General features: G+C 34.1%; 1 protein-coding gene across 1 annotated transcript in view; it reads right to left on the bottom strand.

Moving 5' to 3' along the window:
- The window catches only part of COL24A1 (collagen, type XXIV, alpha 1), a 438,816-nt gene that overhangs the window by 405,239 nt on the left and 8,401 nt on the right, over positions 1–25,176 (bottom strand). The window contains exons 2-3 of the mRNA XM_011982146.1: positions 23,647–23,711; positions 6,869–8,238 (exon numbers count right to left, since the gene is read on the bottom strand). Of these exons, the coding sequence (XP_011837536.1) occupies positions 6,869–8,238; positions 23,647–23,711 (1,435 nt within the window). The remainder of the gene's footprint in view (positions 1–6,868; positions 8,239–23,646; positions 23,712–25,176) is intronic.

Genomic DNA, 25,176 nt, shown 5'->3' with positions numbered 1-25,176 from the left:
ATACCTGTCGCTGTGCCTGGCAGTGATAGTAGTTAACCAGTAAACTGTAGCCTAATTGACCTTTTTTTTTTTTTTTTTGAGACGGAGTCTTGCTCTGTCACCCAGGCTAGAGTACACTGGCATGATCTCGGCTTACTGCAATCTCCCCTTGTTGGGTTCAAGCAATTCTCCTGCCTCAGCCTCCTGAGTAGCTGGGATTACAGGTGCGTGCCACCACGCCCAGCTAATTTTTTTGTATTTTTAATAGAGACGGGGTTTCACCATGTTGGTCAGGCTGGTCTCAAACTCCTGACCTCGTGATCCCCCCACCTCGGCCTCCCAAAGTGTTGGGATTACAGGTGTGAGCCACTGTGCCTGGCCTAATTAATTTTTTAAGGTATGCATAAGGCACAGCAATCACTGAGTAAATGTTAGATATCATTATTACGAGGGTAATATATACATTAAGGTAAATCTATTTGATAGATCAATACTTCTAAAATATAATAACCCCTGGTCAGTTAACATTGGAAATCCTGCATCTTAAATTCCTTTTTGAATTTATTCATTCACTCACTCAATAAATATTATAAAGCATCAAGCCCTCCTGGAGTTTTCAGTCTAGAAAAAAACACATACATTAACATATAAACACGCAATTACAAATTTTACTTAGTGATATGGAGGAAAAGAAAAGGCAATCAAGAAAGAGGTTAACATAGTGGACCTAATTTTTATTGTGATGTCAGAGAAGGCTGTTCTGAAGAAGTATTTAGTTAGACCTAAAAGATTAATAGGAGCTAGAAAAGAGAAGAAAATAAAATTCCAGAAGATAGGAATAAATGAATGAGGGCATGAGTAAAACAAAACAAATAAAAGACACAATCATTTTGAGGAATTAAAAGAAAAACTAATAGAGTAAGGGGAAAAGTGGGGCAAGAGGCAGTTGTAGAGGAAAGCAGGGGCCAAATCACATACCTGCACAGGTCAGGATACAGAGTTTGAGTTTAAGTGCTATAACCTTCTTCCACTGAAGGATTTAAGCTGATAAATAATGTTATCTGATTCATGTTTGTAAAAGATCACTAGAGAATTTTGGTAAAAGATATCAGAGTGAGAAGATTTTTCAGACTACTCTCCCTCCCTCAAAATCAGCTATAAACAACAAGAAGCACCAAAAGAAGAAAACATCATATCCTCTGAAACAAGGAAAGGATCATAACCACAAACCACAAAATGTGAAGATTATCTGCCCAATACTGAGGAACTTTGGAGCGAAGGTGTTGAGAGATAACCAAAACCAAAAACCTCCTCAGACTTCAAATCTTGGATACATATTCATCTTCAAAATCCACTTCAACAATTTTTTGATTATGATAAGGCTTAAGGGAATGGGCCACAGGAAACATGATTCATGACCCAGTAAAAACCCAACTTCAAAGAGCCAAGAGTAGAAAAGGTGGAGCTGAAGAAGAAAATACCATTTTTATGATCCACAACCAGAACCCTCTCTGGTGAGAGGGGACAAAAGACAAGAAGAACACAAATCACCCTATCACTTCTGAGAGAACCTGTGATACAAAAGGCTTCACAACAAATTGTGTGTGAACATGAGAGGACACATGCCTCTGGGTAAAAGATACAACAAATATGGTAAGATGGTGTTTCAGGCAGCAATCTAAATTTGAGTCTGTGTACCATTCCACCTTACTTTCCTATGCCTCTCCCTATACCATTCTGAAACAAGTCACCCAGATAGAGTTGCCTTTATTTTAAAAATGAATAATAACCAGAGAGCAATCAGTAGAGGATTTATAAATAGATGCTGGGAGGAAGGGAAAAGTGAGAGGACAGGAAAATAAATTTAAAGAACAAAGCTGGAGGCCTCACGCTACCTGACTTCAAACTGCAAGGCTACAGTAACCAAAACAGCATGGTACTGGTACCAAAACAGATATATAGACCAATGGAACAGAACAGAGGCCTCAGAAATAACACCACACACCTACAACCATCTGATCTTTGACAAACCTGACAAGAACAAGAAATGGGGAAAGGATTCCCTACTTAATAAATGGTGCAGGGAAAACTGGCTTGCCGTATGTAGAAAGCTGAAACTGGATCGCTTCCTTACATCTTATACAAAAATTAATTCAAGATGGATTAAAGACTTAAATGTTAGACCTAAAACCATAAAAACCCTAGAAGAAAACCTAGGCAATACCATTCAGGACATAGGCATGGGCCTATGACTTCATGACTTAAACACCAAAAGCAACAGCAACAAGAGCGAAAATAGACAAATGGGATCTAATTAAACTAAAGAGCCTCTGCACAGCAAAAGAAACTACCATCAGAGTGAACAGGCGACCTACAGAATGGAAGAAAATTTTTGCAATCTACTCATCTGACAAAGGGCTAATATCCAGATTCTACAAAGAACTTAAACAAATTTACAAGAAAAATCAAACAACCCCATCAAAAAGTAGGCAAAGGAGATGAACAGACACTTCTGAAAAGAAGACATTTGAATAAATGACATCTGAAAAAACAGACACATGAAAAAATACTCATCATCACTGGTCATCAGAGAAATGCAGATCAAAACCACAATGAGATACCATCTCACACCAGTTAGAATGGTGATCACTAAAAAGTCAGGAAACAACAGATGCTGGAGAAGATGTGGAGAAATAGGAACGCCCTTACACTGTTGGTGGGACTGTAAACTAGTTCAACCATTGTGGAAGACAGTGTGGTGATTCCTCAAGGATCTAGAACTAGAAATCCCATTTGACCTGGTCATCCCATTACTGGGTATATACCCAAAGGATTATAAATCATGCTACTATAAAGACACATGCACACGCATGTTTATTGTGGCACTATTCACAATAGCAAATACTTGGAACCAACCCAAATGTCCATCTATGATAGACTGGATTAAGAAAATGTGGCACATACACACCATGGAATACTATACAGCCATAAAAAAGGACGAGTTCATGTCCTTTGTAGGGACATGGATGAAGCTGGAAACCATCATTCTGAGCAAACTATCACAAGGACAGAAAACCAAACACCACATGTTCTCACTCATAGGTGGGAATTGAAGAATGAGAACACTTGGACATAGGGTGGGGAACATCACACACCAGGGACTGTTATGTGGTGGCGGTAGAGGGGGGGGATAGCGTTAGGAGAAATACATAATGTAAATGACGAGTTAATGGGTGCAGCAAACCAACATGGCACATGTATACATATGTAACAAACCTGCACATTGTGCACATGTACCGTAGAACTTAAAAGTACAATAAAAAATAATTCTACTTAGTACCATTCTTTTAACATGAATATTGTTTTAACATTAATTCACTAACAGCAACCTTTTTATTAGCACATAATGAAGAGAATAATTGTTAATGTGAAAAAAAAAGAAAATTATTTACCAGAAGAGGAATGACTTCATATAGCAGATAAAGAGTTCAGTTACATAGTTCACTACATATTCAAAGAATGTCAACATGACATTAATCTTCAAAAATAAAGCTCAAGAGTTGTGAAAGATTTTAAAAAATGTGAAAGATTTAAAAAAAAATGAAAGAGAAAAAAAGAAACTCTTTGATGAAAACCATGTCAGAGCAATAAAAACTAATTAAATAGAATTTAAAAATCAATGAAGGGATAGGAATATATAGAATAAATGAGTTCACACAAAAGGAAATGGAAAAGAGCAATCATGATGACACAGTTGTAGAGAAGATAATAAATACCATTCATCATCACAAATGACATTTGACATACACAAGCTTGTATGCCTGAAGAATTTAGAAAAATGGAACCAAGCAATATTTGGTTATTAAAAGGTCTTTCTATAACAAAAAATAATCTTCTGATCAAAAGAGTATTCCCCCAAAAACCTGATTCAGAACCTAATAGGTTTAAAGAACTTCAAAGATATAGAACTGCATGGTATATAGGCAGGAAAAAATTGTCACCTAAAAGTAGGAAAAACCAGGCTGGCTTCAGGCTTTTCAGTCACATCTACTTCAAGAAGCAGTGAAACAATTCCTACAAGTTCATTATTTTATCACCATTCAGTCTCTCATTAGCTCTCTAAAATCTACCTTTAGTCTTCTACATTGTGCTGAAGTTAGGATTCTCAAAGTTCTACAATGACTTTTTCACCAAAATATTTAACAGATTACCCCTTTTTCTCAGTCCTCATTCTCTTTGACTTCTCTCTTTTGGCTGTGCTGATCAATTCCTTCTCAAAAGTCTCTTCTTTGGCTTTTTGATATTGCTTCTTTTATATTTTGATATTACTATTCTTTTCTCCTGTCTCTCTGACTTCTCATCACATTTTTGCTTTTTCTTTCTATAACCAAAAAGCAAACATCCCCCTGATTTGACTGGTGACCCTATGCCACATTCCTCTCTTTGAAAATCTATCCAACTCTAGAGTTTCAACTATAATATCAATAGGAATACTCCCAAATCTATATCCCCAGCCTCGACATCTCTTCTTTACTTCAGCTTCTTCAACTCTTCTAACAGCTGAATTACCAACAGTTCTTTAAATGTTTCATTTTTCTCTCCTAAAATTGACTTTTCCTCTTAATTACAGTTTTTAATAATGATATCACCATGCTCTCAACCTGCAGGCTTAAAATCTGATAGTCATCTTTTATTCTTTTCCTTTTTGCTTGCTCCCTAGGTCCCATTAATTTCCTAGTTCTACCAAATCTTCCTCCAAAATCTCTTGAATCCGACTTTTCCTTTGCATTTTCACTGCTGCCAACCTAGATAATGTTCTAGGCCTTTAACACCAAGATGGTAACAGAAACTTCCTATCCTTGGCACTGTTACCAGACCGACTTTCCGATTAATATCTCTGCTTAGAAAACCTACAAAATTCCCCTTTGAGAACAAGATAAAGTTAGAATGATCATTTGACAGTTAAGAATGTCCACAACCTGACACCATCAAGCTTGGATCTTTATTTGTCTGCTTTAGAGGAAGAAAACATGGATTCAAATCCTGGCTCTATCGTTTACCAACAATGTCATTGTGGGCAAGTAAATTAACTCTTTGGGCTTCAGTTTCTTCACCTGAAAAATGAGGATAACACTACTAACTTTACACAGTTCTTTTAAGATAATATATGTAAAGAGACTGGTAGAGCATCTTTCACAAGGTACTCAATAAATGATAGCCATTATGCTGTTATAAAAAAAACTCACCTACTCCTCTCACCTATCAAAATCTTACCCATTCTTAGAGCTTAGGTCATAACTAACTTTGTCCACAAGATCTTACTCTGAACAGCTCAGCTTTAAGCGACTTTTCAGAGAGACTCCATCAAAAAAATACTACTTTTTTTAACCTTTGAACATCTCTAGCCCATACACTTACTTTGCATCTCTCTGCAACATTTATCCTACTTTATCACAAGATATATTTAATAGTTATAAATATCTTCATTGTGAAATACAAGCTTTTTCTGAGCAATTACTGGGTTATACATACTTTGTGTTCCTGCCTTGCATATAGCAGAGACTAAGTAAATATCTGCTGAATATTACTGTTTCACCTGCCAATATTGAATGACTATTTTTGAATTTACAGAAGAGATTGACGCTCATCTGATCAGACTGACTCTTTCTGAAGAAAGTAAATTGCTTCCATAACTATTTGCTTAATATGACATGTCCAGTGATTCAATTTTATGACCAATATGTTGATAATTGCCATAGTTGAAGAGTTTATTTCCCTATAATAGTATATTCTTCATATTTTATTTTTAAACCTCAAACATTTACTCTAGCAAGAGTGGCTCAATACCTATCAAATCACTTTTAGGAATAACCATGAAGGAAACATAAGCTAAAAGAGTGACTTCACCTTCTCCCATTCTATGATTTTAGAGCTAAGCCAAAGACTCAAATTTTATTTTCATTAAATAAATACTTTAAGATATATTTTAGTCTACTTGAAATTTTGACCAAAAAAAAACTTCCAAAGACATAAAGGTAAATTATACAAATATGAAGTGTAAAAACAGTATTTCCAACACTGTGATTTTAAATGGCTTTGAGTGGTTTTTTAAATGATTTTAGAAATTTTTAAATGTTGATCTCTAATTCCCACCTATACAACAAAAGAAATTCAGGGCTGAAAAATTCAGTCTATTATCTCACAGTTTCGTTTATGTGATATTAAACAAGTGCCTTGGTTGTTTTTTTTTTTTTTTTTCCCCTCCCCACATTGAATTGACTGATAACTGGTTCTCCTTGTGTTAGGCAAGGGGAGCTTTAATTAACCCATAAATATAAATTGACCATATCACTAAGGACAGTCAATGATTCATTACACAATAATCTCTATCTAAAGTAAGTTTTACACCCTATTTTAATCTATTTGATGCTATTTTGCTGTGATAATATTTAATAGGCATATTTTAATGTATTTTTCTTTAATCTACCATATATTTATATCCTTCTCTTAACATGACTATGCATTCTCCTACGGTTTTCAAAATATAAATATATTATCTATACTTAGCAGTTGAATTACTGATTGAATTTCAACTGAACAAGAAAAACAAATAGTTTGCCCACTACTTAACCAGAATGAAGTAACCTTTTAGCCTACCAGTTGAAGAACAAAAGCACAATATTTGAGCCAGGGTTACATTCTGGCAGATGTGTTACAGCAACCATAAATTCACTTACCGTGCCAGAATGCATTTCTGTGACAGATTTTATCTGTTATGTATTGTTTGGTCCAGAGAACTCTCTTTAAAATGTACTTTAAAGAGAGTTTAAAATGTAAGTTAGCGTATTAAGAGATACTAAACAAAACAAAACAAAACAAAAAAACTTACGGGAGGTCCAGTGTCTCCTTTTGGCCCTCTCAGATACTCCATTTCGAGCATTGTATTTAGATCCTCATAATAATAATAATCATAAAGCTCAGTTTCATAGCTATTTTCGATGGGATAAGTAGCATCAGGATAAAATTCACCTTCTTTCCTTAGATCAAGGTGATTATCCACAGACGGTTCATTTGACACTCTGTACAAGCTTGTGTTTAAAATCGGTTGCATTTCCATGAGTTCATTAGTATGTAGATTTGCTGTGATAGCCTTCTTGAGATTGGTAATTGTATCTTGTGTTATTTGTGGAAGAATAGATGGCATCTTCTTAAACAGTGACAGACCAGTTACTCTATCATCATGTTGTGTGATACTGTCAGATATGTTTGGAAGAGAACTAAATTTCTCTTTGGTATTCATTCCTGCCTCACTGATGCGATGAGGGGTCACTGACAGGCTTACATCTGTCTGAGTATCTTCCTCAGTGATCATTTCTTTGGCCTGAATCCCATGGTTTGGGAGATCCACAGCAGAGACATTTCCTGACTGAAGAGAAGATAACTGAGATCTTGATATCTGCTGTTCTCGTTTTTTATACACTGTTTCAGAATCATTATTTATGATATTTGCAATACTTCTGCCTTCAGTAAATGTATCCTCTGACAGTACTTTTTCAGCAAATCGTTTGGGCGGGGGAGAGTGTTCCAGTATCTTAGCTGGTATCAGAGTTGTATGAGGAAGGTTTGTTTCAGGTTGGTATTTGTCTGCTTGGCGACACTGCTGTTTCACGTATCTGCAGTAGTCTGCAGATGCTTCTGCAGAAGGAATAATATCTAACTGACATACTATTCCTTCAAAATGGACAGAATTATTATTCATACTTCCTAAAGTAAACACACTATTAGAATCAAAGGTCTGCACTTCTGAAATAGTCTCTGTGCTAAAATATTTCTTTCCACACTCAACAAACATTGAGACACTTTGGTTTCTAACAGTAATGGCAAATAAATGCCATTGCTCATCATGAACACTGTAGTTGAAAACTACAGCCTGCTTTCCTCTAATGTGTACTACTAATTTTTTAGGTAGTAATTGCACTCCTAATTGCAGTCTATTTTTATTTCTAATGCTGAAGAGAAATGCATTGTTCACCCGATGTGACTGTAACCCAGTTAATATTGTAAACGGCCGCCCTAAGTTGACTGGTAAAATTTTCATGAAAGGTGTCTCAATATAAGCATCATTTTTTAAAATGACGCCTGATTCTGTTAAATGGACCCCCTGAGGTAATGGTGTAGATGATGCTGGTACAGCAGTCGCTGATGATGAGTGTCTTACATCTTTGCCTCCAAGGCCTAGTTGATGAAGAATATCTATGCCTGGAAATTTAAAAAAGAGAGAGAGAAAGAATCTTACTTTTATGCATTCATGTGTTCATATAAATGTTTGAATATGAGGAAATCTTCGTTGTAGCAACAGTAATTTCTAAAATAACCATGTTCTATCAATAACTAATTACGGGTAATGAGAAATAGGGAGGAGGAGAATAAGACATTATACTCAATAATTTGAATAAAGTACATGCTCCTCCCCCTACACACACACCAATCTCTAAACCCAAAACTTATTTATTATTAGTTTATTTATTATTTTGGAGACAGGGTTTCCATCTGTTACTCAGGCTGGAGTGCGGCAGCATGATTATAGCTCACTGCAGCCTTGAACTCTGGGGCTCAAGGGATCCTCCCACCTCAGCCTCCCAAGTAGCTGGTACTACAAGGGCATGCCATCATACCTGGCTAATTTTTGTATTTTTCATAGAGACAGAGTTTTGCTCTATTGCCCAGGATAGTCTTGAACTCCTAGGCTAAAGCAATCCTCCCACAGCACTGGGATTACAGGTGTGAACCACCACACCTGGCCTCCAAAATTTAATTAGTTTAGCTCTCTTGGTTTCCATTTGACTAGGATTCTTATTTGTTACTTCAATGAATATACATGTTCAAAGATTCCCAGATGCCATTTGGTTCTTTAATTTAGAACTTAAAATTTAATGACATCTATGTTAAAGTGAAACTGGAGTCATACTTCCAAAGATAATTGTGATTTGGAAAGCATTTTATAAATTAGATTCACAAGATCCCTTAAAGTATAATTTTTCAGGCTGTTTTTCCTTCTAACCTTCTGGGAATTTACAAGTTGCATGGAAGCTTTCCCAATGCCTACTATCTTAAGTGTGTACTACACTTAAAGTACTCTGGTTACCAAAGTCCTTTGATAATTCCTGGATAAAAGAATTTAAATTCATTTTATTGGCAATCACTCTGCTTTTTCTGTTCCTTCCAAGCTTCTCTTTCTTCCACTTTTTTCCAGTCCTCCAGAGTAACTTTTATCCAACTTTTAGACTCTTTCAATATCTATTATTGAATATGCATTTTACATAATACGGATTTGATATAATTATGGATTCATCTGGTTTATTATTCATTGTAATATTACCAATAGTATATTGTTTGTCTCCTTTACCCAATTAAAAGCTTCTGGAAAACTGGATCTGTCTGATTCATTATTAGATCTCTTCAGCACCTGCCTTGCAAATAGTCCTGTAATTTCTGAATGAATAAATTTGCCCCACAGCAATCTGACCAGGGCTCATATTCACCTCTGGAGTGATATAAATTTAAATATCACTTATAAAGAATGACAAATTCTGTCTTTAAAATACAGATTGGCAGAGTCAGCTGTATGATCTTTATTATTCTTTGGGTTATAAATTTCCCATCTGTATCTTTGCATAAATATAATCATCTCCAATCAGAAATGTTAGAGAATTGTGATAAGTGAAAAAAATAAAAGTTTTTGAAGATTAGCCAGGAACATTTGGCATCACCTTACTTTTTCCTTTTGTAGGAAATTAGTAGATATTTGATAATGCATGCTTATTACAAATAACAAAAGATAAGGGAGAATCTCAGTTCCCATATCTCACAACTGTGTACAACAATGAAATTACTGAATGCCATTCCTGTGTAATCTAGCGATGCAATTTAAATGTTTTCTAACAGAGATCTTCGCAAAACACTCAAGTGTTTTAAGGTTAGAACAACCATCATTTTATCAATAAAATAGTTGTAATTTCATGACAGTTTTAAAGGATAAAAACATTTATATCTACGATATTGTAAGACAGAGTGTCTCAAACTTTTCCACCAAAATATTCCTAACACCAGTGTAGAATTATATGCACCTCCAGGAATTTAGGGAAATATTTCAAAGAGTCCCCATATAATCACCAAAAAAAACCTTTGACTTCTTATGTTTTATCATCATAATTCATGCAAAATTTAAACTTTAATCCATAATATGTCTGGTTGTTTCAATATACAATATACATTACTTAGGAGCTAAATCAGCTAATTGTACTCATCCCCAATCTTCAGTGAAAATTTACAGTGCTGAAACTAGCTATGTTAGTCTGTGACATTGGATATCCTCACCCAGGGTTACCTAACTCTAAGGGTATGCCTAGCTCAATCTGAGAAGTAAACTATGGAAGGAACACTGCTTCTGTGGAAATCACAATGCTTAAATTTAAAGTATATATGATCATAAAGTATCAGAAAGCTATAATTCTGAGATACCAGATAAACTACATATATAAAAAAGAATCATACATGTGTTATATCAAGGGCTGCATGCTGCCCCAGAAACATCTCCCCTTGCATTTATCAAGAACCCCTGCCATCTAGTGCTTCAAATTTCTGATCCTATTACACAGAAATATTATCGGGAAGAGTATTATTTGAAAACTTTAAAAAGCATATATGTGTTTTCAATGTTTCTTTATATGTATGTTTCCTCCAATTCTATTTTTAGTGGAGCTTTCATGACAAATAATTGTTTTATAAAAATCAAATGTGTTTGAACACTTATTACTGAATAGAATAAATTTCCTGTTATTGAACCATGATTGCATCCCTAAAAAAAAATCTTATTAGTTTTACGGTATTCTCTTGATACCTCGCTGGATTATTGACTAATAATTTTATGTAGAATCACTGCATCAATATTTATGAGTTGACTGGTCAGTGTTTTTCACTTATTGTCTTACCTTTATCAGACAATAATACTGAAATTTCATTATTTTCTATAGCCTAAAACAATTTCAGTAACCTTTGAAATTACATTTTTCCCCAAAAAGTTACAAAAACTGACCTCTAAACCAAATTGATAATGTTGGCTCTTTCACTGATAGCGCTTCATCCACTTTCCTAATCTCTTCTATGTTAATTGATTTATTCTAATTTTCAACTGCATCTTGAGACGATTTTAGAAATTTACATTTTTTCTGTGAAATAATAAATTTCCTCTAGGCTTTCATATGTATTACCCAGAAATCTTCACATAATTAATAATCTCTTACAATTATTTTTGTTTTCCTCTGCCTGTGGCCCTCTGTCTCATTTTTCCAATTTTGAATATTTTGCTCTATTTATTCTTAAGTCGGTGTCATTATTGGTCATTTCAAATCTATACAGCCTTCAGATTTGTTTATCTACTATTTTTTTGTTTGTTTTCTATATCATTAACTTTAGCATTTATCTTTATTATGTCTTCCCATTTTATTTTGTTATTTTTCTTTTCTTCCTTGATAATGAAGGCATTTAAGCTATACATTTTCCTGAGTGCTGCTTTAGCTGCATCTCCTAGATTTCGATATGTAGCATTTGCATTTTTGTTGTTTTCTGGAAAGTATTTTTATTTGTATTTTCTCTTTGACCCAAATGGTTTAAGAAAAAAGTTTTATATTTTCAGTTGGAAAGGTCTTTTTGTTTTCTTATTTTTGTTATTAAAATCTAACTTAATAGCATTATGATCAGAGAATGGTGTCTAATCAGCACTTTCTTTTTTAAAACTCAATTAGCCTCATGAGTGATCAATTTTCAATAACATTTCATAAGCACTTGGAAAGGTGTTTCAAGGCAGAAAATTTAATACATACCAGTTGTACATCATTGTTTATGTAATTTATATCCTCTATATTCTTGTTTATTTTTATACAATTAATCTGCCACCAACTGAGAGGTAAAGTCTCTTACCAGTAGTGTGTCTATTTGGTCTTTTCTCTCTTGTGGTCTTTGCTTTATGAATATTGATGTCATGGTTTTTATGCACAGATAATCATACAGTTCACATATTTATTGAGTACTGCACCTTTCAGAATTACAAAAAGAACTTCTATATCTAGTTTATTGGGTTTTTTTTTTTTTTTGGCGTTACCTTAACTGGTGGTAAGACTAAGCTTCCCTCAATAGACTTTCTTTTTGTTTACATTTGTCTGATACACCTTTGCCTTTGTTTTTGTTTTCATCTACTTTGAAACGCTGTGCTTTAGGTAAAGAAAAAGGGTTTGTATTTGTTTTTTTATCCAATCTGAATTTTTTCTTTGAATATATAAACTAAATTTATCTACATTTGCTAATACGATGGTTTGTTTAATCTGTTGTATTATTTTATGTTTTACCACTTTAATTTTTTGAAGTCTTTCACTATGTAGTTTGTTTCCTTTGCTTTGCTTTGTATATGTCTTTTGAGATTTAGAAGGGTTTGTATTTTTATTCTAAGGCTTTCCTTTAAAATTTCAAATGTATATGATACCCCTAGTCCTTTCATTAGACATATCTATTACTTCTTTCCTTTGAACAATGTTTTATTTTCCTCCCTTTAACCCTTTCCCATACCCTCTAATATTAGTCAGTAGGAGTATCTTTCTTAGTGTTTATCTTTTCATTGTTAAATATCCTTATATTTCTTTCATCTAATTTACCAACCGTATAATATTTAATGCCTAGCTTCTTCAGATACGGCAATCAGCAAAATTAATCTACTCTCCACATGTTTACTCTCTTCTCCTACTATTTTTCTGTAATTGTACCATTCCTACATTATTAGTTTGTATGGCATTTATATTTTTCCTTTTCCCACATTTTCTTTTGACAAATAGAGCTGGACTTTTGTAGTAGCTTCTCCAATCACTTCTCTTTGGCTGAAGTTTATCCTCTATTAGTTTCCTCAAGAAGGGTTTATGGGAACATTTCCCGAGTGTTGTTCCTTTTCAGAATTGATATTTTGTAGACTTGTACCTTAAATTTCGTGGGATATAAAATTATTTCATGATACTTTATTTCCTTGAATATATTGCAGCTATAGTTCCATGGTTCTCAGGTGGTCCTTCTAAATCTGAAGTCAGCTAAATATTTTTCTCCTTATAAGTGACTCCGTATTTTTACCAACATTCTTGAAAGAGTTGTTCTTTATCTCTGAAATGCAGTAATTTTATTAGAATATGGCTCCATATTGACCATTCTTGATAAATGTTTTCAGGTGCTTAGTATGCCCATTCATTGCATAGATTCAAGTCTTTTTTTAATTTACTTCAGCAAACTTTTAGTGAATTGTATCCTTGAATATTGGTTCTATTTCATGGTTTTGGTTTTCTTCTTTAAAAATTCCTATTATGAGTATGTTGAATCATTGTTGTCTTCTACATGTATCATTTCTCTGTAATCCTTTTTATTATGTTCTTTAAATTAAATTCATTTTTGTTTGATCTTCTTATGTTTCTTTACTGTTTCCTTGAAAGTATAACTTCCCTTTGTGCTCCTTCCAATTTCATCTAGATTTATGAGGTAATTTTTCTATGACTTCTTTACTGACTTCTACAAGCTCACAATTCATACTGTTTTAATATCTTGCCTTCTTTTACTTTTCCCTGAGTTCTTTCATTTCTGCCTTAGTATCTTTCTCTGTATAGGTGATAAGGGGGGCATATTTGGTCAGAATATTTGTCGGTTTAACAGCAACATTTTTTGTGTGTACATTCTCATTTTTGCTGCTTTTCCTTACATGTTTCCTTATTGTATATTTCTACTTGTGCTGTGCCAACTCCTTTTACTCATTAATTCCTAGCCCAGCAACTTATAGCAAAATGCTGGCAGAAGAAGATGATGGGCTGTGACTTCCAAGTCTCAAAACCCAAAGGCTCTGCTCTGGTACTACCAGTTTCATTCAAATGGCTTCTAGCCCCACCTTCTTCTCTAAACCAAATCTAGTCCAGGAGGACTTCTGCAGTCAGCTCTATGTACAACCCTTCATTCTCCTTCCTCCATATGCCCTCACATCGGTATATGCTTCAGAAAGAATCCTTCATCTCAGTTAGCAGATTTTTGCATTTTCTGAGATCTGTCCCCACTGATCCTTTTTAGCTATTATCTGTGCTTCTTTATTATACTTTCCCCTTGGCAGCTTCTGCCTTCTCCAGACCCTGTAGCACTTGTGTACACGTGCTAAAGGTATATTTTGGGGTGTGCTTCTCACCTTCAGGAAGTCTGGTTTTGCTGGTGCTTTCTGAAGTCTCACTATTGACCTTATTCCATATGGGCTCTGCTTTTCTGAGCAGAGGGGTTTTTGGGGGTTTTTGGGGGTTTTGGGGGTTTTGGGGGTTTGCAGATTATATTAGTCCCCTAGTTTTGCTGAAAGTGATTTTTAAGTTTATTATTTCATTCATTTTTTTCTTCTGTATGATATCCAAGAACAAAAGTGGGAAGATAATATCTCTTGGTTTCAAGTTTATACTTAAAGTCTGCACCCATTTCACAAATGAAAAATCTCTGGAGCACAGAGAGATTAAATAACTTGGTAAAGGTCACACAGCTGATAAATGGTTGAGATGCATTTGAGCCCAATCAATATGGCTTTAAAGTCTCTTGACTGCTCCACCACACGACCTCTCAGCTATTATATTCCCCACACCACTCCACATATTCCTTGGCAAATCTCACTAATTAATCATGGCAGTATTACTTTTACCCCACAGAAATCTCAGTGAGGAATACTCTCTAGATAGCCACCAAAATTGGTACCTGAAGTGAAATTATCAAATTGTCATCCTAATTTTAAGCTTTCATACCTGAGTATGAATACACTTAGCAAATGTGTTTGAGCAAGATGATAAGAGAAGAGAGACTAAAGAACACGTAAGGGTCGAAGGCACATATAAGTGGAGCTGGGGAGAACTGGAGACAAAAAAAGTGGGGGTGGGGGAGAGAAGAAGAAGAAAGGCTTTCACTCAGAGGTCAGACTCTTTAACATTTAATTTATACCTGGACTTAGATATCACCAAATTACAATTTGGGGTTGAATTTAGGTATTTCGTACCAATGTTAACAAGAAATAACTAAGTTGTCTGAAGTAAATTGCTTGTTTTGTGAGTGGCCCTATATAAAAAAATCAATCCAGTTCATGTCACTTGGAAAATCAGTTACCATTTAAAGAATATTAATGATCAACCCAGCACTATATTAGGTACTTTACATTTTTAAAAAGTAAGAATTATAGCAGCATTTACTAAATTTCCTTGTACCAAGCACTATTCTAAGAAATTTAATATTTTAAGTCACATAATTCGCACAACGACTGTATGAAGTAGGCACTGTTGTTATCTCCATGTGAGAGTTAGGAAAAGTAAGTCATAGAAAAGTTAAATTATCTGCCCAAGCTTACCCAGTTAGGGAGTGCAGAGGCAGAATTTGCACGCAGGCAGTCATCTAAAGCCAATTTCTTATCATGGTGAAATTTAGGAAAGGTATGTGTTACCTAACAGCAGAACTGACAGTATCTCCTTCCTTTATTTGCTTCTGAAGTGTAAAATAAATGGTGGTGTCACCAAGACAACGCCTTGTTCTTTTTGCTGTAAATACCAAGCCTAATGACTTCATCCAAACCATGGCTACAACAACCACATATGCTGACTCACAAACCTCTCTTCTAGGCTTGCATATCCAATTGTCTATTGAATTTATCCAATAGAAATCAGATGTTCCAAAAGCATTTCCACTTCAATGTATTTTCCCCAAACCTCATTTTTCTTACTTGAGTGCTTCTCTCAGTGAAGAGTCTCACAGCCACACAAGCAAGCAGAATAATCTTTTCATATTGTAAAGTTGATTATGCCAGTCTTCTGACCAGAATCCTCCAATGGCTTTCCAAGGTATAAGACACCTATGCCATTTATTCTCTTCTTATCTCTCTGATCACATCTCCTATCATTTTATCTTACCTAACTTTGCTCCAGCCAAACTAGTATTTTCCTTCATTCTGAAACCCACCCAACTAATTTTAAACTCATGGCATTTGTACTTACTGTTCTTTCTTGTTGGGATGCTCTAAACCCAGGTATTGATTTTAATCTGTATCCTTAACTGTGAATATATTGATTTTAATCCGTGTCCTTGTACTGATTTTAATCTGTATTCTTAACTGTGAATATAACACTTCAGTGAATTCTCTGAGTGAAACAAATTCGGTAAGTTCTGTGAGTCCTTCTAAAGTATCACGGAGGCTCAGAGTAGTCTTGGGGACCCCTTAACTTGAAGCTAGTATCAGAAGTAAGGGTGGTCTTGGGGGCAGCTCTCTAACTTTATACTAGCCCGATATGGTTTGGCTGTGTCCTCACCCAAATCTCATCCTGAATTCCCACATGTTGTAGGGGGGACCTGGTGGGAGGTGACTGAATCATGGGAGCAGGTCTTTCCCATGTTTTCCTTGCAATAGTGAATGGGTTTCACTAGATCTAATGGTTTTATAAGGGGAGTTTCCCTGCACAAGCTCTCTCTTTGCCTGCTGCCATTGAGGTAAGATGTGACTTGCTCCTCCTGGCCTTCCACCATAATTGTGAGGCCTCCCCAGCCATGTGAAACTGTAAGTCCATTAAACCTCTTTCTTTTGTAAATTGCCCAGTCTTGAGTATGTCTTTATCAGCAGCATGAGAACAGATTAAGACATACCCCTTACTCATTTTTTTCTTCACTGATATATCTGCCCATTTCACAGCATTCTCCACTCTCTGTATTTACTCTTCCTTGAATTTCTTGCCATAACAAAGCTTATCTGTTTTTGTTTTTTTTTTTTTAATCTCATCCTGTCAGAGTCCTGCTAAGTATATCCCTTCATTCCAATCTTTATTCATCCTGCAAGGCTCAGTTCAAGACGTTACCTCCCCTTTAAGGCATCAGCACAATTTTCGTTTGTTGTTTCGTTAAACACTAATGAGAAATAGATCCTCTCTTAGTATGCTAATGAAATCAGTCTTCTAAGCTTACATACTATGTAGACACAGACAGCCCAAACTTTATGGTCTTTCATTTGAAACTAGTAGAGTAAGCAGCACTGATATTGTTATCGCAAGTTAGAATAAAAGAAAGATGAGGGAGAAGGAGAAAGGGGGAGGGAGAGGGAGGAGAGAGAAGAAGTAGATTGAGAAAGAGGGATGGAGAAAGAGGGAGGGAGAAAGGAGAAATTAAGTCTTAGTAGAGGATAAAACTATGACTCATAACCAAGTCTTTGACTCTAAACTCAGTGACTGTATCAATTGACTCTGTGGGGGGAATATAGTATATGCCTAAAGAAATAGATATGGGAGATCCAATGGTTATACTCGTTTTACAAGTACAGAGAACCAAAGAACCATTATATGTGTGAATATTCAGCGATACTCTATCACAAATAATTGGAAGAAGAAGAATTGTATAATTATGTTTACTCCCTCAAAATGGGGAGATTTTTACATTTCTTAGTAATTGGTAGTTTAAAATACTTAAAAGAAAGTTATCAATTTTTAGATAAAAAGGAGTAATGTATCACTTTATAAATTATAACAAGTTACAGAGCTAACTCTTAACTATTAAATCACTGAATTAATGTAACATAGCACTTAAATTTAATGAATTCTCACTGTTTTAAATTTTCATATGTCTTGATCAGTTAAGTCCCCAAAGCTATATTCTTTCCAGTTTGTAGGAAAGAACAAATATGATTGTTTAAAATAAAGTCACCAAATTTGCAAATGAGAACGATTATACAGGCATCAACATACTTTTCTTTCTTCTTGCCAATTTACTCAAACTGACTAAACTGGTAAACTAAACAAACTAACTAGACAATTGCCCAATATCCACTTTGTATTATTTTTTATAGTCTCAGCTAAATAGTCAATGTCAGAATCAAGACTCAAACACAGCTTCCCAGCTCCAGTTCACTGAGTTAAGGAACTAAAGGAAATTGTTTAAAATAAACCGCTTTATTTTATTTTTCAAATATTATGAGGATATGGGGAAAAAAAGGATCTGGAGTTTTCCCCTTCTTCTACTCAAAGTTATTGTATCCTTATGTAACAGGCACAAAGCTAAACACTTTACATGTGTTGTTTTATCCACACAACAGCCTTGTGTAGTAAGTATTATTATTTTCTTCACTTTAGCGTTGTTAAAAAAGAGGCTCAGAGTATTTAAGAAACTTGCTCAAGGTCAGTTAGATAATAAATGGTTGAAGCTGGACTAGACCTCCAAGATGCTGGCTCTGGAACACCTGTGCTTAAATACCATCATCACACTGGCTATGTTAAAGGTGGCAATTGTTTCTTAAAACTATTCTTAGTTTAAATAGCACGTCTATTCTGTATAAAGAGATAAATTCAAGTTTATTTATAAAATGAGAAATGAAGCTCTAAGCTATGTATAAAAGTTTCGGCTAAGTGCCCATACAAGTGTTTGTGCAGAAAGGACTTGAAGTTACTGCAGCTACAATGAACTGCTTCTGTTAACAATAAACACATTTTAGATTAATTTCTATGGGAAATTCTTCCTTGAGATGAGTATTCTACACGGAGATATTTACACATGTGGTTTTCGCACCTAGGGATCGTGAACCTGAGAAAGATGTGCATGTTAAGAATTAGTTACACATTATGCATGGTGCAAGTCATTGCAGAGAAGTGTTGTAGCTATGCCAGCATCTCACTGGCAGCCAGCCCACCAACACAGACAAAGTAATAACGAAAATACACATATCAGGTAAGAAAAGGTATCTATATCTGTCAAATCCTCAGAAAACTCAGGCTTACAAAATTAATTTTTCTTGAGATAAAATCATTTATTCTTTAGATTACACCTAAAACTTGGACAAAAAAAACCTTACAATTTACATCTATTAATAAGGTACTCAAAATGTTTTTTCTTAGCTGTGTTAAAATTTAAGGGAATTTACTGAAACCATGACAAATCACATAGATGCTTATTTCTTCTCATTCTTAAAATCTTACTCAAATAAGAATAAGGAAATGTGGTTTAAAACTACAGGGACAAAGTTAATGAGTAGAAGAAACAACAGCAGACAAAATATATCAACAAATTTTTGGAAAATGAAAAGCACACGAAGAAATTACCAGAACTGAAAAAAACTGAACCTAAGGGCTTACAGAGGCAAATGCTAATGACAGGCAGGCTGATTCATGTTGCAAAATCCTGAAAAGGCTCAAGAATTGAAGGTACCAAATCAATGAATTCAGCAATGAGACTTCAAATTGGGGGTTGGGGATATGTGAGGGTGGAGGATTGAAAGTTTGTATAAGAAGCTTCCGGACTAAAGGAGACCAAAGGTTAATGACATAGAAACATTGAATCAATCATACAGGAAAATGGAAGGGAAGCACCATATTGAGAAAGAATTTGGCTAAAATTGACATACAAAATTGTGAGACAATCCTCCCCGCACCAACCCAAGAACCTCTTTATATCACTTAACTCTAATAACAGTGGCAACCAGGATTATATTCCACAAGTAATATATTGGAGGATTCTTCTCTAGAGAAGTTCTGCAGCCTCAGACATGTGTAGCCTAACAAAATAGTCAGACAGATTTCTACTTAGTCATCCTCTATGTGAAACATCTCAGTTAACTAGCCTACCCATGCAAACAGTTGTTAAGCATATTTTTAGTGTCTTACTTTTTTTTCTTTTTCTTCTTCTTTTTTTAAATTTTTTTGAGACAGAGTCTCACTCTGTCAGCCAGGCTGGAGTGCACTGGCACGAACTCAGTGCCCTGCAACCTCCGTCTCCTGGGCTCAAGTAATTCTTCTGCCTTAGCCTCCTAAGTACCTGGGATTACAGGCATATATCACCACATCCAGCTAATTTTTTTTGTATTTTTTAGTAGAGATGGGGTTTCGCCATGTTGGCCAGGTTGGTCTCAAACTCCTGACCTCAGATAATGTGCCCACCTCAGCCTCCCAAAGTGCTGGGGTTACAGGCATGAGCCCCGTACCTGGCCAGTGTCTTACTTTTAAATGATAACAGAAATGCTGCATGCTTATAAATAACTTCTCCAACATAAAAGACAGACCAATACAAAAATCTAGAACAAAGACAATGCAGAGAGCAGAAGAAAAGTTGAAAAAATCATCATTCTTATTCTTACAGCGATAAGAGTAGACATTGCATCAAAGAAATAAGAACAGGATGCTTAAAAAAAAAAAAGGACTAGTCTCAGCGGAAAAAAAAACCCTTAAAAATTTAAACACAGAAGGAATAAGAAATTAAAATGTTTAGAATAGTAAGTGATGAAAAATCTCATATAAAGTAGTACATAAAACAAAGACGGAAAATAGGATCTAAAAATAAGAAAATAAAGAGCCCAACACTGAAGATTTAATATTTAAAAGATATTGAAGAAAGAGGAAATATATATGTCAGTAAGAAAAACATAATACAGGAAAATTCTCAGAAAATTAAGGATGCTTCCACCCTGAAAAGGCCTACTAAGTGCCTAGCACAATGAGTTGTAAAAAGACCTGTATCAAGAAAGATTATTGTAACATTCCAAAACATCAAAGATAAATAGATGATCTTAAGGGATTAAAAGGGAAATTAAAAGGTCATATATATAGGATCAAGAATTAATATAACATCAGATTTAAAAAGTCTGCAAGCCAGATAAAAAAGGCAAAAGATGAAAATCTTTCAAATTCTGAGGGAATAATATTTACAGCTTAAAATTTTATACTCACCTGAACTACCTCTAAGTATAAGACTGAAAATAAACACATTCTCAGAAATGGAATGTTCTAAAAAATGCACCACCCAAGTGCATATTCTCAGGATGCAACTGGAGGATATGCTGCACCCAAATAAGAAAATAGACTATGAAAAATGAACTAAGAGTTCCAAGAACTCCATCTAACACAGATATCAGCTCTACTGGAAGCCTAGAGAACTACTGGTCCACAGCAGAGCAGAATTTTAGCATGTAGAAGGAATATCTCTCAGAAAAAAATCAAATTTCTGGAGTATTTTGTGTGTTTTTGGGGAAAATATATTTCAAAGTATCCGAGATTTAGTGATAGTGACATAGAACATAAGGCAAACAGAAAAGGAGGCAATCTTGTAATATTTACAAGAAAAAAATATAAACGTACATGGCTCAGTGATTAAAAAAATATGCACAAGGTCATAATAAGCTGCATTGTGAATATTAATTTAACCAAAAATTGGATAAAACTATATTGAGAGAATAGAAGGAGGAAAAGAAGACACAGAAAATAGTATAGAAATGTTAAATCCTCATCATTAATAATAGGAAGTCAATATAATATTTAAACATTATAGTATTAAATATAGATGTTAAAACCAAAAGAAGGTGCTAAAAGAGTTTGGGCAGAGAATAGCAGGAGTAGGTAAGGGGAAGGGACACTACTTTTTGCTATATGTTTTGTCATACAATTTGGCCTTTAAACTTTGTACAGTACTTGTAATTCTTTGATATACTTTTTTAAGTTTTGAAAAATCTCATAAGCACACAAATATTTATTTCTGATAAGTCTAACTTAGAATATCTCTCACTCAAACATATTCAGCAATATGAATATAAATAATATCTGTGATCATATAAAAACACAATTTTTCTGATAATGGTTTTCCAGTCTCCTGATTAGGTGTTACAAATTGCATCATGCCAATTTAATCACAATATTTCTTTTAGGAAAAAAGTGTCTCTAAGTTTCTGATAGTATACTATTTCCATTTCTTTCCTGTGCTCAAAAATATTCAATTTTCTAAAGTCTGAGAGGTTTTCTAAAGGACTTTTCTTTTTGTTAAGAACTGGCAATAAAATTTTAGGTCTATAAGACTGAAAATTATGATGCTTGCCCTGAAATAAAAGAACATATTTTACATTCCGTAAATGAGATATTAAGGGTGAAAGAAGTATATTGTTTCTTTCATTTGCTACTTTTGTTGGTTCTAGATTTTTAAAAAATCTATTCGTAAATATTTAATTTTCCCTGTATCTTTCTTTGCATGGGTTTCTAATATTTTGATAATAATATATTTGGTAAATTATTAAACTCGTAATGCCAGTGGCTGGCAAATGTGAAGCTAGAGGATGTTTAAGAGAAAGAGTTTTGTCTTCAGAGATGGACAGACCTAGATTCAAATCTAAGCTATAGGTGAGCCACTTCTTTGAGTCTCAGTTTCTTCATCTATAACACGTACTATGTAGGTTCATTATGGTGATTAGAATAATATATGTAAAGTACCAGCAAAGGACATGATACAAAATATACATTTAATTAATAATTGTATTCTTCTCTTCCTTATCTTCTCTGTGGCTCTAGGAGTCTCAATTTTAAGGAATTTGTAGACTTTGCGGTCAAAATAGGAGCTCAAATCTTGGTTCTACCATTCATTAGGCTGTTACTTGGAGGTGGTTACCTATTCTCCTTAATCTTAGTTTCAGCTGTCCTATCATGGCCATAATTACAAAACCCTGCGATGAGGCAGTGTTGAAGAAAATGTATATTCTACTAGCACAGTGACTAGTAGTTCATAGTAAGTTCTCAGAAACAGTAACAGTGATAATACCAATAAATTAAAAGAGAGTTTTTCTCCTCTTCATGACTACTTCAAGCAAAATGAAGTAACCTAAATGCCTTGGTCAGTAATAGTTTTTCATGAAGTTACATGTGACATGTGGCTTAATTTAATCATTTCCCATAAAAGAGATTTAGAAAATGTCTCCTAAGAAATATTTTAATTCATCCATGTAATAGTTGAAAGAACATTTATCTGTATCTACTTGTCAATTTGGTCAACCAGAATACAACTCTGCCTTTTTGGCTTCTCTCTACCTTGCACATATTTCATTATAATTTGTTTACTTGTATTTTTCTTACTTTCTCCAGCACAGTTCTAGGATTTTTCTCTTTGACTTTAGTATGTTTTTCACCTTTGACAAAGGCATTTTTTTCACTTTGGTGCTAGAGACATTATCTTATTTACATTTTCAATCATTGGCAATAGGATATTACACAGGAAATACAAGATGCTTCAATCATGTTTAAATGAATGAATTAGGATATACATACTCCTGAAACTCTATCATCATACTACCAGAATAATTAACTAGCAGGCACAAACAAAACAGGTTTAGGTTTATTTTCTAAACCTCCTCATTTGAATTAAATAGAATCCTAAGCCTACTACTATGCAAATTCCATTTTGTTTCTTAATGATGCAAATCTAGATGGAACATTTATTATATGCTTTTGTTGTATCAAGAAGTGCAAAGGTAATGCAGTCACAGTTTGCCACCCCCAAGAACTCCCACTTAAAATGAAGTCACAAGCAAAGCCTTTTTATTGTACAAAACTTCTCTTTTATAGAGTTTGCTTAAAAATGTAAGCAATTTCACAGACAGAAGATATGAGTAATTTCTTAAAGGTCATATTTCCCCCCAAAATTGGTTTTTTTAACCGTACATTCTCATGGTACTGGGTGGAATTTTTGTTATTGTTTAATGTTGAATATAAGGCTATGATGAGTTAAAAGTTATATACTTTTGCTGTCTGGAAGTAGAATTTTTAAGTAAGCAAATAAATTAAAAGGTAATTTTCTTACCTTGTTCTTGTGCATGAACAACAACCCCAGCCACACATAGCACAATAAAGTGAAGAAGTGGTTTCCTAGGAAAAGAAAAAAAATTTGGGAAAAACTTACTAGTTGGACATTTACAGTCTTATAAACTCCAAAATAAAGTCTATGCAAGATTAAGAATTAAGCGTTTATTTTAAATAGCATGATATTTTAATATTCATAGTGGTTAAGACCAAAGGCTCTGAAGGGAAATTCCAGTTTTGCCACTTACTGTGCGACTTGGGCACACTTTTTAACCATTCTGTGCCTTAGTTGCTTTATCTGTTAAACCTATCTCATAAGATTTTCTGAAGATTAACTTAAAAAGTTCATGTAAAGCACAGGAAACAGTACCTGGCACATAGGAAACATTCGATAATTATGAACTAGCGTAGGTAGTATTATTATCATATATTATGTTAAATTACCATGTATGCAATTTCATACAAAGTAATAGAAGTTTCCACAAAAATAATGCAAATTATAGTTGCTTAACTATAGTGATTATAAATTGAGGGAACCAGCTATTTATTTGTTTAAATTAATGGTTATATGTGAAAGTCATTTGAATATCATACTTAAATTACTGGTACTAGATTCATGATTCTTTGGTTTTGAAAATAGCAATGACCTATAGATGTCAACACTGAGCATTTTGATTAGTAGTAGCTATAAGCACAGTACCCAATCACTACAAATTAAAATGTCCATTTGTATTGATGAGGTTTCTAAGCAAAAATATTTTGTGACATTGTTAGTATAACCAAACTTTTAACAAATTTTGCTGAACATTCTTCATAATTGGCTGTATCTACCTCCAAAATGAAAATTAGAGAAATAATTTTGAAGAGATATGATAAGCATGCTGAAAACAATACTTCATTACCTAATTTTGCTAATATAGACCCTGATTCTGTTTTTGATTCTAACCCAGGGACTGTTCAAATGATGTATTTGTAAAATGCAGTTCTGCAAGGAGTGATTATAGAGCTGTCTATAAACCATTAATTCCTTTTTATTACATTCCTGATGTGCTAGTAGTAATTGGTACATTTTCTATTTATTACTAATAAGATGTTTTTACCTTTACCAACTAGTATAAGGAGCATCTTAATGTAAGAAAGATGATCTTTTTACAAAGTTTAAGCCAGCAAATATAAAATCAGACTATTTATAATGGAACACAAATCTCATTTGTATTAAAATGGTATTTATCCTTTGTTAGTAATTCTAAAATTGAACATTCTATGGCCATACTTAGTCCATAGCACAGCTCTTATAAGACAAGGTTTTGATAGAATACTTAACAACTGTCACTAACTCTACAAACAAATCAACTGAATCATTGCAGAAATTTCAGCTGATATGGATAAATAACTAAACCATATACTGCAATGAGGCCTATGAAACATTCTTATATATGACATTATTCATTTAGATGGATGGTTCCCAAATGTTAAACTCACCTGAGCAACTTGTAAAAAATGCAGATTTTGGGCCCCAACACAGAGATTA

This window comes from Mandrillus leucophaeus, unplaced genomic scaffold, assembly GCF_000951045.1.
Source record: "Mandrillus leucophaeus isolate KB7577 unplaced genomic scaffold, Mleu.le_1.0 Scaffold235, whole genome shotgun sequence".
Classification (NCBI taxonomy): domain Eukaryota; kingdom Metazoa; phylum Chordata; class Mammalia; order Primates; family Cercopithecidae; genus Mandrillus; species Mandrillus leucophaeus.
The sequence above is the reverse complement of the archived record's forward strand: the minus strand, read 5'-3'. Positions and strand labels throughout refer to the sequence as shown.